This window comes from Somniosus microcephalus, chromosome 11 (assembly GCF_052327205.1).
Source record: "Somniosus microcephalus isolate GS21.2 chromosome 11, FLI_Smic_1.0, whole genome shotgun sequence".
Taxonomy (NCBI): domain Eukaryota; kingdom Metazoa; phylum Chordata; class Chondrichthyes; order Squaliformes; family Somniosidae; genus Somniosus; species Somniosus microcephalus.
In genome coordinates, this window is record NC_140997.1 from 209,278,425 (window position 1) to 209,292,561 (window position 14,137).

Sequence of the window (14,137 nt, forward strand, 5' to 3'; positions counted from 1 at the left end):
AAGTACCTCACAAAATTTGGCCAATATCGTTTCCTTCGAAAGCCACTGCATGGCTGCTCATTCTACTGGAATGCTGAGGCATGCCTTTTCTAAAACTAGGAATAAAAGAGCTGAACCTAGTTCCTTCCATTAGGATACAGTATCTTCGTATGCGATCATGTAGAGTAATTGGAGACGAGCTATTGTTTAACATACAGAACTATGGTTTGTTATTCCCTGTTGTACAGATCACTTGGGTCTAAGCATCACAAGATAACAAGTAATCCTGTGTAACTCTTCATTTATAGCATCCCAATTTCCACCTTTTGCAACATGGGTACAAATTGCAATGTTATTGCCCCTGACCTGCACCCTACTGTAAACTAATCATTTATACGCGAGTGATATGAAAGCTATATGGAAACAATGTGCAATTTAAAGTTTCGTAACTGTACAGACTTTACTTTGTACACTGTGCTTTGGTGGCACGTTATGAGAGTTAGGTAGTAGAGTCCCTGACACTTCTCCCACATTCAAGAATATATTTTTTTAAAGCTTTTTAATTCAGGGGAAAATGGAATTGCTGGGTTCCCAGTTGTTTGATTGTTTTGGTTTTAAACGGGCCTTTGTGGTACACTTACTAAAATGCACAATAGCTCTTATTTGGGTCTCTACAGAACTCTACCCACATCCTGAATGGCATCCCCTCCCCTAGTGCTATATTGCCGGCTTACTAGTGTTAGTTGTGCAACAAAACATTTTGAAGGGACCATTCAGATACCAGACGTATAGCCCTCATTTTTCACTGACCTAGGTGGCATTTACGACCATGAAGTTGTGGAAAAGATGGACACATTTTCAATATTTCTTTATGAATTCAGAATAAATCATTACCTGTCCCCATAGCAACTCTCCCACTCCTAGAACGATGCACCACAACCACTGGTCTATTTGCAGAGGTACACAACTGAAAGGTTTTCCACCAAACTGAATAATTACAATCTACAGCAGTGGGGAAAAAAAACACAAAAATAATCAGAGCCTGCTTTTTAAAATAGGATCACAATTTTTGCTATTTGTTCCTAAAAAATTGAAATGACTCTTATATGCAAGTTGAAGCATAATTATATTAGCATGGATGGATAGAGAATTGGCTAACTAACAGAAAGCAGAGAGTCAGATAAATGGGTAATTTTCCGGTTAGCAAACGGTAACTAGTGGGCTGCCACAAGGATCGGTGCTGGGGCCTCAACTATTTACAATCTACATTAATAACTTGGATGAAGGGACCAAGTGTAATGTAGCCAAGTTTGCAGATGATACAAAGATGGGTGGAAAAGCAAGTTGTGCAGAGGACTCAAAGAATCTGCAAAGGGATACAGACAGGCTCAGTGAGTGGGCAAACATTTGGCAGCTGGAGTATAATATGGGAAAGTGCGAGGTTATACACTTTGGCAGGAAAAATAAAAAAGCAAATTATTATTCAAATGGAGAGAGATTTCAAAATGCTACAGTTCAGAGGGACCTGGGGATTCTTGTGCATGAAACACAAAAAGTTAGCAGGCAGGTACAGCAAGTAATCAAAAAGGCAAATGGAATGTTGGCCTTTATTTCAAGGGGGTTGGAGTATAAAAGCAGGGAAGTCCTGCTACAACTGTACAGGCTATTGGTGAGACCACACCTTGAGTACTGTGTACAGTTTTGGTCTCCTTATTTAAGGAAGGATATACTTGCATTGGAGGCAGTTCAGAGACGATTCACTAGGTTAATTCCAGAGATGAGGGGTTTGACTTATGAGGAAAGGTTGAGCAGGCTGGGCCTATACTCATTGGAGTTTAGAAGAATGAGAGGTGATCTTATTGAAACATATAAGATACTGAGGGGGCTCGACAGGGTAGATGCAGAGAGGATATTTCCCCTCGTGGGGAAATCTAGAACTCGGGGGCACAGTTTTAGAATAAAGGGTCGCCCTTTTAGAACTGAGATGAGGAGGTATTTCTTCTCTCAGAGGGTCGTAAATCTGTGGAATTCTTTGCCCCAGAGAGCCGTGGAGGCTGGGTCATTAAATACATTTAAGGTGGAGATAAACAGATTTTTGCAAGATAAGGGAGTGAAGGGTTATGGGGAGCGGGAGGCGAAGTGGCTTTGAGCCCAAGATCAGCCATGATCTTATTGAATGGCGGAGCAGGCTTGAGGGGCCAAGTGGCCTAATCCTGCTCCTATTTCTTATGTTCTTATGAAGCCTATAATTTGAAAGATGAGATTATCATAAAAACTGAAGCAACACAGTGCGCTACTGAGCAATATTGACCAGGAATGTTCCTGGTTCAATTGCTGGACTGTTGCATGTCAGCTTATCTCTATCTGGACAGCCTTGAGTGTGCTACAATTGATGTCAGCATCCTTGAACTAAGGAAGGGTGGGTGAGGGGGGAGAAATCATTCATGGTTCTTGCTCCTAATTACTATCCAGAAGCCATTGCTGGAACTGAAGATAAATTGATTGGGTCAGGTTCACATGTGATGGCCACTGACACTCAAACTGTCTTGGTTCACCCATGGGGAATGTCTGCTTCAGAAAGGGCCTACAGAGCCACCACCAGACCCTGGCGAGAATTATGGCCTACATCAGAGCAGCAAAGGTGGGAAATCATAGAGAAAACTGGAGGCGCATAAAATAGTGAACAGAAAAGAGGTTCAATTTGGACGAAGTACAAATGTGTGCTACAGAACAAATATCACATTACAGAAGGAAGTTTTATGGATTTAAAATAAACTAGAGCAGGGGTATTACTAAAAAGTTAACTCAAGCACATATTCTGAACCGCATGCTGCTGTGTTGGAGAAATTCAACTTGCAGCACTGCATTTTTTCATGTCGCTTTGTACACTACTTCCTGATTATTAATAAGATTCTAATAAATGCAACTCTTATTATCACACCCAAATATCTCAGGGCAGCAGTTTGAAGGGCAGAACCTGTGGCAATGCTGTAAACCCTCAATACTGAGCTGGAATGTCAGCCTAAACCATGGCATGGTGCTTTAACTCACAACTTTCTAACCCAGAGAAACCCAGAGAAAGACCATTGTGAATTCAGCATAATGGTTAGGAATAAAATCACTGACATAATTGAAGAGCAGGATTTTATCCAGGCTGCAGGACAAGATTGAGAAGCAATGCACCACCCTGGTGAAGGAAATGTTCCGTTACAAGCTGCAGCTCTCCAAACTGAGGCATTCTATGGATTAAAACACTTGTCAGTGGATTCTGTTTGTGACTAATCTTTATTTATACCTTTCAATAGTATTACATTAATAAAAAACACTGATGGGAAGCAGTTAATTTATCAGAAATTTCTGTTCTCCAATACCTGGATTGCAAAAGTGCCGAATACAATACTACAGAAGATGGGATTTCTGAAAATGCCGTCAAACACATTCTTCTCCCCATGAATCTTGCGAGCGTTGATTTCATTGAAGAGTTGCATCAAGACAAAAGTGTTAAAGATGATGGTGTAGTGTTCAGATGGTGGCGCATGCAATGGTGCATTTCTACCACTGTCGATATTAAAAATGGTCTCCCCTGAAAACAAGCAGACAGCAGCACAGCAATGATACAAGTTACTGCTTCGAGTAAATATACCTGAAAGATGCACTGCTTTTGATCATATCTCCTTCTTTGGCTCAGCATTCAATTTTGACTGATTATGCCTCTGTGGAGTGCCTTGGGACATTTTTCAATGTTTAAAGTGCTATATAAATGCAAGTTATTAAATGCAATTAAATACTGGGAAGACCGAAGCCATTGTTTTCGGTTCCCTGCCACAAACTCCGTTCCCTAGCCACTGACTCCATCCCTTTCCCTAACATTTGTCTGAGGCTGAACCGCACTATTCGCAACTTTGGTGTCATATTTGACCCTGAAACGAGCTTCCGACCACATATCCGCGCCATAACCAAGACCGCCTATTTCCACCTCTAACATTGCCAGTCTCCGTCCTTGCCTCAGTTAATCCGCTGCTGAAACCCTGATCCATACCTTTTTACCTCTAGACTTGACTATTCCAATGCACTCCTGGCTGGCCTCTCACGTTCTACCCTATGTAAACTTGAGGTCATCCAAAACTCTGCTGCCCGTGTCCTAACTCGCACTAAGTTCCGTTCACCCATCACCCCTGTGCTCGCTGACCTACATTAGCTCTAGATTAAGCAACGCCTCAGTTTTAAAATTCTCATTCTTGTTTTCAAATCCCTCCATGGCCTCACTCCTTCCTATCTCTGTAATCTCCTCCAGCCCCACAACCCCCCCGAGATATTTGCACTCCTCTAATTCTGCCCTCTTGAGCATCCCTGATGATAATCGCTCAACCATTGGTGACCGTGCCTTCTGATGTCTAGGCCCTAAGCTCTGGAATTCCCTCCCTAAACCCCTCTGCCTCTCCTTCCTCCTTTAAGATGCTCCTTAAGACCTACCCCTTCAACCAAGCTTTTGGTCATCCGCTCTAATTCCTCATGGGGCTTGTTGTCAAATTTCTGTCTTATGATACTCCTGTGAAGTATCTTGGGATGTTTTACTATGTTAAAGGCGCTATATAAATACAAGTTGCTGTCATTGTTGTTGTTACATACCAATTGGAGTTTGATGGTTCACATATCTTTTTTTTATATACTTCTCCCATCTCAAGAATGAACAAAGTCTCTGCCATCTTGAAAATGAGCAAAACCTGTCCAAAGAGGCCTGACGTCAAACTATGTATTCTGGATGCACTGTAAATGACTTTTTTCCATGCACTTCAGATACTACACAAACATATTTCTTCAGAAAATTCTATAACAGAAATATTTGGAATAAATTTTACAGTACAATGCCCATTGCTAAATGACAAATGCTGAAATACCAGAGAAAAAATGAACAATTTCATTTTTAATGAATTTTTGGAATGCAAGGCAATGTAACTCTTCGTTCATCCTGCCATCAAATTTCCAAAACGAATAAATTGGTTGATGCTTATTGGATTTTCAATAACAGTCGGCATAGTAGGCCCATTACCCTTCTACGCAGCACTGTGTAGAGTCACAAATCATAAAAAGCAAGCATTATATTTTCAAAGAATAAAAGAGTAATAAGAAGCAAATATTTTCACTTATTTATTTCTGCATTACTGACAAATAGCATCATTTTTATTCCCCCAGGATAAAGAAACGTACCTAGTGAATGGTGTATATAAAAAAACTTGCTTGAAATATATTTTGTTTATATATGCATAAGGCGGCAAAATATTTGTACATGTCCTGAAGCTGGTTTGTGCAATAAAAAGCTGACTTTTATGTCTCCACCTCTACATACTTTGTTTTAATACTTGCAGTTACTTCTCTTCACCTCTCAAGAAAATGCTATTGTATGGTTACACTTGCACTAACTACCCACCAGTACCTTACGCATGTGAGTATTGCCAGGCTATTGGACCATGGAAATTATTACAGCATCTGGTCCTGTCCTCAGCTGGTGTCTATGGCTGTGTATTTTCCAGCAAGGGTTACTGGATAGTCAACAGGCCAGGAGCATTGACTATATTTTCTCCTCTGTAGCTAAGAGATGCTAAGGATAACTGTGCTGCTCCAACACTGGCCCAGATCAGATAGTTCAGCAAAGACCAGGGATTGAACCTGGGACCTTTATAGATGACATGACTTAGAATCACACCACGTAGTGCAAGTACCCACTGAACAACCACCCCATCATATCTTTTCAAGTCTGAAACACAATTTTAAGATTTCACTGAATTAACCAACTGCTGTAAGAATTTTCTTTGTTAATCATAAACTTTTCTATTCATAACATTTATGAAGAAAGAAAACCATTATCTTGATCCCTGATTTGTTTTCCGAAAAGGAATTCTTGAACTCTTGTTTTCTTTTATAGAGAATGATAAGAACTGGATGAATCGATCTGACAAAGACAAATACATTGGCCCGGATTTTGTGGTCAGTGGTGAAGGAACAGCAGTCGCTGTTCACTCCGCTGACTGCTGCCCATGAAGTTTTTGCGGGCTTTTGAGCGCAGACTTGTACAGAAAACAAAATAAAGATTGGGAAATACAGATGGGGATTAAGGGAGATAAAAAAAAGAGACAGAAAGAAAAAGTAAAAAAAAAAGCATTAAAAAAAATCTCCAACACTAATTATCTTCTGAAGGAATGAGATGAGATTCCATTCTTGCAAAATTAATTTGTCAGAGCCAGCGAGGTTATTCAGCAGTAATTATCACTTTTCATGCCATTAAAAACTCACTCCGGAGTGGAGCAGCCCTAACATTTTCAGCCATCTTTAGTGGGAAACTTGTGGGCAAGTACCACAAGTTCACGCCATTGCATTCATTTCAGTGGTGAGTCTATCAGCAAGGACGGCAACAGCACACCCGGTGGAGGAACAGGGTATCTGTGACAGCAACATCCGGATTTCCATGTTTAACTGCGCATGTGCGTATTCCAGAAGTTGCTGTCCGATTTACCCCGGTACAATGGCGAGCGCTGTTAGTCTCACCGTTATTCTTGTTGCAAAAATCCAGCCTATTAAGTTCTTTAGCATTTGAGTAATTAGTGAGGAAATTCCCTTGCTCAGTGGAAGAAGCATTAATGTCAGCAATTCACACATGTGCGAGTGTGCACTGTTCCATGATTTCCTCAGTGCGTAATGGGCCATAATATGCCGTAGCAGGGCATCTAACAGCATCTGCCACTCGTTAGACTTGCCCTTGCATGTTTAAGTTTTAAAATTTTTTGCGTGGCATGTTGCTGAAAGTGCGAGCTGATAATGTAGCAGTGAGGGAAACCGGGCATCTGGGACCTGAGTGAACAGGGAAAGCAACTGTCCTTAACCAATCAGATTGAAGGATTGTGAAATTACCAGAACAAGGACCGAGAGGGAAGTACAAATTAGTGTGGGTAAATTCAATGCCAAATCAGGTACAGAAAGAGAAATAAAGAGAGGGAAAGAAAGATTGGATGAAGAGAGAGAGACAAAGAGACAGAAAAGTTAATTTTTTAAAAATTTCTATTTTTAAAATCTCCAACAATTAAAACCTGAAGGAATGACACTCCACACTTGTTATAGTTATTTTGCAGTGTCACAGAAGTTGTTTGGCAGTAATTAACACGTATCAAGTCGTTAAAAGGGTACTTAGACTGAAACGGACAAGACCTAACTTTCTGTGTCGAGTTTAGTTTGTATCTACCGCGCAAGTACAGGAATTTCACACTGTTCAATGCAGTTCAATGGTGAGCCAGACAGTGAGATGCCATTCTCGCGAAGCAACTCAGACAGCGACTTTTGGATATTTGAGTTTAACTGCGCATCTACCCCTTGCCTGAAGTTGCACATAAATAATGCCGAGTGACATTAGCCTCACCATTATTTTGACAGCAAATTATGGCCCAATATGTATTTGTTCTAAATGGGTTTACACGTGGTGCACAGAGGAAATCTTTCCTCATTGTGACAAACATGATTCATGGTTCTTCCCTTTCAACAAATAAATGAATTTGCCAAACAATTTTTCCAAGAAGTTAATGTCCCCCTTTAATATGATTTAAAATGTAACCCTGTCTATTAAGATTTATCTCAGTCATCTGAAATGCATCTCATACTGTTGTAGCCAAGCAGTATGTGCAGGCACACAAGGCAATCATAACAGAACCAAGCAAAACATGACTAGGAATGGCTGTTATAAAATCCTGAATCTTCCAGACTTTCTACATCACAAATCATATCAGCAATGATTAACATTTCACAGGCGTTGAACATTGCAGTCCAATGTTTGTTCCTTTTAATAAAAGATTTACACAATACATCTTTTTGTTTTAAAAAAGAGTTTGTGTATGAATGAAGCAGCAGTTCACTAGAGCCTCAACAATCTGCATCCATGAAATGTACGTTTGAACAAAAATGTTTTCCTGAAAAAACTAAAACAGAAATGCCATCATTTTGCTTGTTAGAAGCAAAAATACTGTGGAACATACCAGCGAAGAGTAGAGTGAAGATGACAGTAAGCTGGTAAATCCCATGACCCAGGATATTTTTCATCATGGTTCGTGAAATGAGGGGTTTGTTCCTGCCGTATGGTTTCCTCATCAGCAGTGACTCAGTGGGTGGCTCTGTAGCTAGGGCCAAGGAGGCAAAAGTATCCATAATGAGGTTCACCCACAACATCTGTACAGCCTTCAGCGGAGAATCCTAGAGAAGAAGAATTATTAAATTGCATTATAAAATCATTTTATTGTTCTCAAGACTGGCTGAAGTAGTATAAATAGTACAAAGTTGTTTATGTAAAATGCCTTGTAACAAAATAATAATTTATAGAAGGGCACTGGATCAAGTACTGCGGCCCTAGTACAGTACTTAAATTTAAGAAATCTGCATGGAAATTGGCATGGAAGCTGTATAGATTTGATTTTCTGGGGGTTTAAAATATCTTGACAAAAACTGGGCAATTGCAGTAAGAAAGAAGAACTGGCATTTATCAAGTACCTTTCGTCAAGTACTTTTGAAGTGCAGTCATTGTTGTAACGTAGGGAAATGTGGCAGCCAATTTCTCCACAGCAAGGTCCCGCAAAACGAGAAAAGTGACTATATGCTCTGTTTTAGTGATATTGATGAGGGATAAATGTTGGCTAGGACACTAGGAGTACTACCCTGTCTTCTTCAAATAGTACCATGGGATCTTTTACATCCAGCGGGGAGGGCAGACAGGGCCTCATTTTAACATCTACTCTAAAAATGCAGCACTGAGGGAGTGTCAGCCTAAATGACATGCTTATGTCTCCAGAATGGGGTTTGAACCCACAACCTTTCTGACTCAGAGGCAAGAGTGCGACCTCTGAGCCAAGGCTGACAGCAATTATTCTAAATAATGATGATAACCCATGAAAAGAAAGCTACTACATCAACGCTACAAGTAAAGTCTTTGTTAAGGAATTTGATTCAAGCAAAACCCATAATGGTTATAGTCACATTACAATAAATAATGTTAAATCAAAGCTTACCATTTTGCACAGTTTAACAATTTTTGAAAACGTAGTTCAGAGAAGAATTCTGCTGAGCGAGTAGGGTTAAAAGTCCCCCCAATATTTTAACTGCAGTCTAACCAATGATTTACATAGGTTTATCCTTTATTTTTGTACTTAGTGCCCTATTTATAAAACTTATGATCCCATACACATTTATTTACAACTCGCCCGCCCGTTTTTAAAGATATGTGTATCTGAACACCTCAGCCTTTCTTGCTTCTGTATTCCTTTTAAAGTTTTACCATTTAGTAAATATTTTCTGTCCTTATTCTTCCTCCCAAAATATATCACCTCATATTTCTCTGCATTAAATTTCACCTGATATCTATCTGCCCATAAGGAAGCATTCAATTTCAGCAGTGTTTCTGAGGGCCATGCACGGAATGAAAAATTAAGTTCAAGATTCCCATCTTCTAAACGAATGCAGTATAATTTATACTATGGTATTCTGCTTAGGTCTTCAGTTTTGCGCAAGATTGTTACACTTTAAGCAAAGTAATACCTGGCTTCATAAAATATGTAACAGTATTGGGAACCCTGCTGAACAGATGTGCTGTCAACTTAATTCTCAGTAACAGTCTATAAATGATGGAATGCCTTTCCAGGAAGGTCACTCTAAGTATTCTGACTTCTAATTAGTAGTCTTTAATGCTAGCGACTATAAATGATTTGCATGTTATATTGACCATCTCTACTCGAAAATCCTCTCTAAAAATAAACCTATTATCTGGTACACTGTAGTCTTCATCCATATGGGGAATTTTACTGCCTGGTTCAGGCTCAATATTAAACACTACTTAACTTCAACAACCAGCTGATAGAATTTCAATTGAAAAAATATAGCAATCCGACAGGTAACAACTAACTTCAGAGGAAAATAATCAACTCGACGAAGGCTCCCAATGCTTCATTCTCCCTCTATTTCAGTCTGCTGACATTTAACAGGGCATCATTTGCACTTTTCATCAAAATTCAAAGATTTTCTAAAGGATGTCTCAACGGTCAAGGTTGTAGAGTGCACTCTAAATTGGATCATTTGTCTACCAAAGCAAAAACAATTTTCTTAAGCTTTCGGACAGACCATTATAATGACTACCATCTAGGCAGAAACATCCAACAGGACTGTTTTGCTGAGCTTGGGATAAACTGAAACTCCCTCCTATCAAGTAATTGCACAATAATCTCAACCTGGACTCTCGCCCAAAGAAAGCAGTCTGGTACTAAGTATCTCCCATCGAAAAGAGAGTAATTTTAGGTATACTGCTTCTTGAATTGTTATGTTTCCCATACCTTGATTATACCAAAGGAAATGAATCACTAGAAGCACCTTTGATAAGGTGCCACATAAGAGACTCATGACAGAGGTCAGTGCATGTGGAGTCAGGGAGCAGAATGGATTGAAAAATGGCTACCAAACAGAAAATAGAGGGTAGTAGTTAAGGGAAGTTTCTCAGACTGGCAGGAAATGGGAAGTTGTGTCCTCAGGGATCCCTGCTCAGACCACTGTTGTTTACCATATACATAAATGATTTGGAGTCAGGAATTGGAGGTATGGTGTGAACATTTGCAAATGATACCAAATTAGGGGGTGTAGCTAATAAGATGCAGGACTGCACAAAAATACAGGAAGACATAAACAGGCTTGCAGAATGGCCAGATAAATGGCAAATAAAATTCAACATCGGGAAGTGTGAGGTGGTTCATTTTGGTTGGACTAAAATTCCACTTATTCCTTGCAAGACAAGAAACTATCTGGGTACAGGAACAAAGAGATCTCAAAATACAGAGATATAAATTGCTCACAGTAGCAACATAAGTTGATAAGGTCAATTCTGGAAAAGAGAAGGCCAAGAAGGGACGTGATAGAAGTCATATTCAGGTGAAACAGCATACTTGTACTTCTTTCAATTTAGCATAATGTATTCGCTGCTCATGATACGGTCTCCTCTAGATTGGGGAGACCAAATGCAGATTGGTGATCGCTTTGCGGAACACCTCCGTTCAGTTCGCAAGCATGACCCTGAGCTTCCGGTCGCCTGTCATTTTAATCCTCCTCCTCACTCTTGCCTCTCTGTCCTTGGCCTCCTACACTGTTCTAATACATAAATCAATAAAAGCTAGTGGACAGGTACAAAAAGTAATCAAATAGGCTAATGGAATATTGGCCTTTATCTCAAGAGGCTTGGAATACAAAGGGAAGGAAGTAACGCTTCAGTTGTATAGAGTGCCTTGATCAGACCCCACCTGGAGTATTGCGGTCAGTGCTGGGAACTGCAACTTATGAAGGATATATTGGCCTTGGAGCGGATAAAGCGCAGATTTATCAGAAGGATACCGGGGCTTAAAGGGTTAAATTATGAGGACAGGTTGCATAAAATTGAGTTGTACTCCTTTGAGTTTAGAAGGTTGTGGGAATTCCAAAAGCAGGAAGAGAGTAAATATCAGAACGAACAGTCACAAAAACCACATAGACCAAATCGATGTTCAACAAGACTAGAGGAACAGGTACTGTCCAGTCAAATGAAGAATGTCCAAGTTGACCTCCAGAACCACAAGCAGCAAGGATATAAGGGCTAACGGTGTTGATTTAGAGTCATAGAGTCATAGAGTTTTACAGCACAGAAAGAGGCCCTTCGGCCCATCGTGTCCGCGCCGCCCATCCATCCCTGTCCAGTCTAATCCCATTTTCCAGCATTTAGTCCATAGCCTTGTATGCAATGGCATTTCAAGTGCTCATCCAAATGCTTCTTGAATGTTGTGAGGGTTCCTGCCTCTACCACCCTTTCAGGCATTGAGTTCCACATTCCAACCACCCTCTGGGTGAAAAAGTTCCTCCTCAAATCCCCTCTAAATCTCCTGCCCCTTACCCTGAATCTATGCCCCCTTGTTATTGACCCCCCTACTAAGGGGAAAAGTTCCTCTTTATCTACCCTATCTATGCCCCTCATCATTTTGTACACCTCAATCAGGTCCCCCCTCAGCCTTCTTTGCTCCAAGGAAAACAACCCCAGCCTGTCCAGCCTGTCTTCATAGCTGAGGCGCTCCATCCCAGGTAACATCCTGGTGAATCTTCTCTGCACCCTCTCCAAAGCAATCACATCCTTCCTATAGTGAGGCGACCAGAACTGCACACAGTACTCCAGCTGTGGCCTCACCAGCGTTTTGTACAGCTCCATCATAACCTCCCTGCTCTTATATTCCATGCCTCGGCTAATGAAGGCAAGTATCCCATATGCCTTTTTAACCACCCTATCTACCTGTTCCGCTGCCTTCAGGGATCTATGTACATGTACACCAAGGTCCCTCTGACCCTCTGTACTTCCTAGGGTCCTACCACTCATTGTGTATTCCCTTACCTTATTTGTCCGTCCAAAATGCATCACCTCGCACTTTTCAGGGTTAAATTCCATTTGCCACTTTTCCGCCCATCTGACCAACCCGTTTATATCGTCCTGTAGCCTGAGGCTTTCCTCCTCGCAATTTACCACCCCACCAATTTTCGTGTCATCTGCGAACTTACTGATCATACCTTTTACATTCTCATCCAAGTCATTTATGTAGACCACAAACAACAAGGGACCCAGCACCGATCCCTGAGGTACCCCACTGGACACAGGCTTCCAGTCACAAAAGCAACCTTCGACCATCACCCTCTGCCTCCTGCCACTCAGCCAGTTTAGGATCCAACGCGCCAAGGCACCCTGGATCCCATGGGCTCTTACCTTCTTGACCAGTCTCCTATGCGGGACTTTGTCAAAAGCTTTACTGAAGTCCATGTAAACCACATCCACAGCATTTCCCTCATCCACCCCCCTAGTCACCCCCTCGAAAAATTCAATCAGATTTGTCAGACATGATTTACCCTTGACAAAGCCATGCTGACTATCCCCGATTAATCCTTGCCTCTCCAAGTGGAGACTAATTTTGTCCCTCAGAATTTTTTCCAATAATTTCCCTACCACAGATGTTAGGCTCACTGGCCTGTAATTCCCTGGTTTATCCCTGCTACCCTTCTTGAATAATGGTACTACGTTAGCTGTTCTCCAGTCCTCTGGTACATCCCCTGTGGCCAGAGAGGTTCTGAAAATTTGTGTCAGAGCCCCTGCAATCTCCTCCTTTGCCTCCCACAGCAGCCTGGGATACATCTCGTCCGGGCCTGGGGATTTATCCACTTTTTGGCCTGCTAAAACCGCTAGCACCTCCTCCCTCTCGATGCTAATATGTTCAAGTATGTCACAGTCCCCTTGCCCGATTTCTATGTCTGCATCGTCTTTCTCCATAGTGAACACAGATGCAAAAAATTCATTTAAAACCCCGCCTACATCATCTGGCTCTACACACAGATTGCCACTTTGGTCCCTAATGGGTCCTACCCTTTCCCTGGTTATCCTCTTGCCCTTAATATACTTATAAAACATCTTAGGATTTTCCTTTATTTTGCTCGCCAGTGTTATTTCATGGCCCCTCCTCGCCCTCCTAATTTCTTTTTTAAGTATGCCCCTGCACTTTTTATACTCCTCTAGGGCTTCTTCCGTCTTTAGTCTTTTGTAACTGCCAAAAGCCCCCCTTTTATTTCTAATGCATTTGTGTATATCCCTTGTCATCCAAGGTTCCCTTTGCTTGTTGGTCCCACCCTTGACCTTTACAGGAACACGTTGGCGTTGTACTCTCTCTATTTCCCTTCTGAAAGTCTCCCACTGTTTTGATGTGGATTTTCCTATAAGTAGCTGCTCCCAGTCCACTTTGGCCAGATCCTGCCTTATCATATTAAAATCGGCCCTCCCCCAATTTAGAACCCTTATTTCCGGGCCATCTTTGTCTTTTTCCATGACCACCTTAAATCTCACCGAATTATGGTCACTGTCGCCAAAATGCTCTCCTACTGACACTTCCACCACTTGCCCGGCTACATTCCCCAGAATTAGGTCCAGTACCGCCCCCTCTCTTGTAGGACTTTCTACATGTTGGCTCAAAAAGCTCTCCTGGATGCACTTTAAGAATTCTGCACCCTCTAAGCCTTTCACACTCTGACTATCCCAATTTATATTGGGGAAGTTGAAATCCCCCACTATTATTTTCGCACTTTTCTGAGA

The 14,137-nt window shown here is 41.3% G+C and overlaps 1 protein-coding gene across 14 annotated transcripts in view; it reads right to left on the reverse strand.

The window, feature by feature from the left end:
- The window catches only part of atp2b2 (ATPase plasma membrane Ca2+ transporting 2), a 784,580-nt gene that overhangs the window by 21,297 nt on the left and 749,146 nt on the right, over positions 1–14,137 (reverse strand). For all 14 annotated transcript variants that reach the window (XM_086001789.1, XM_086001795.1, XM_086001794.1 and 11 more), the window contains 3 exons: positions 7,998–8,211; positions 3,351–3,562; positions 874–981 (listed from right to left, as the gene is read on the reverse strand). In XM_086001789.1, coding sequence (XP_085857915.1) covers positions 874–981; positions 3,351–3,562; positions 7,998–8,211 — 534 coding nt within the window. The remainder of the gene's footprint in view (positions 1–873; positions 982–3,350; positions 3,563–7,997; positions 8,212–14,137) is intronic.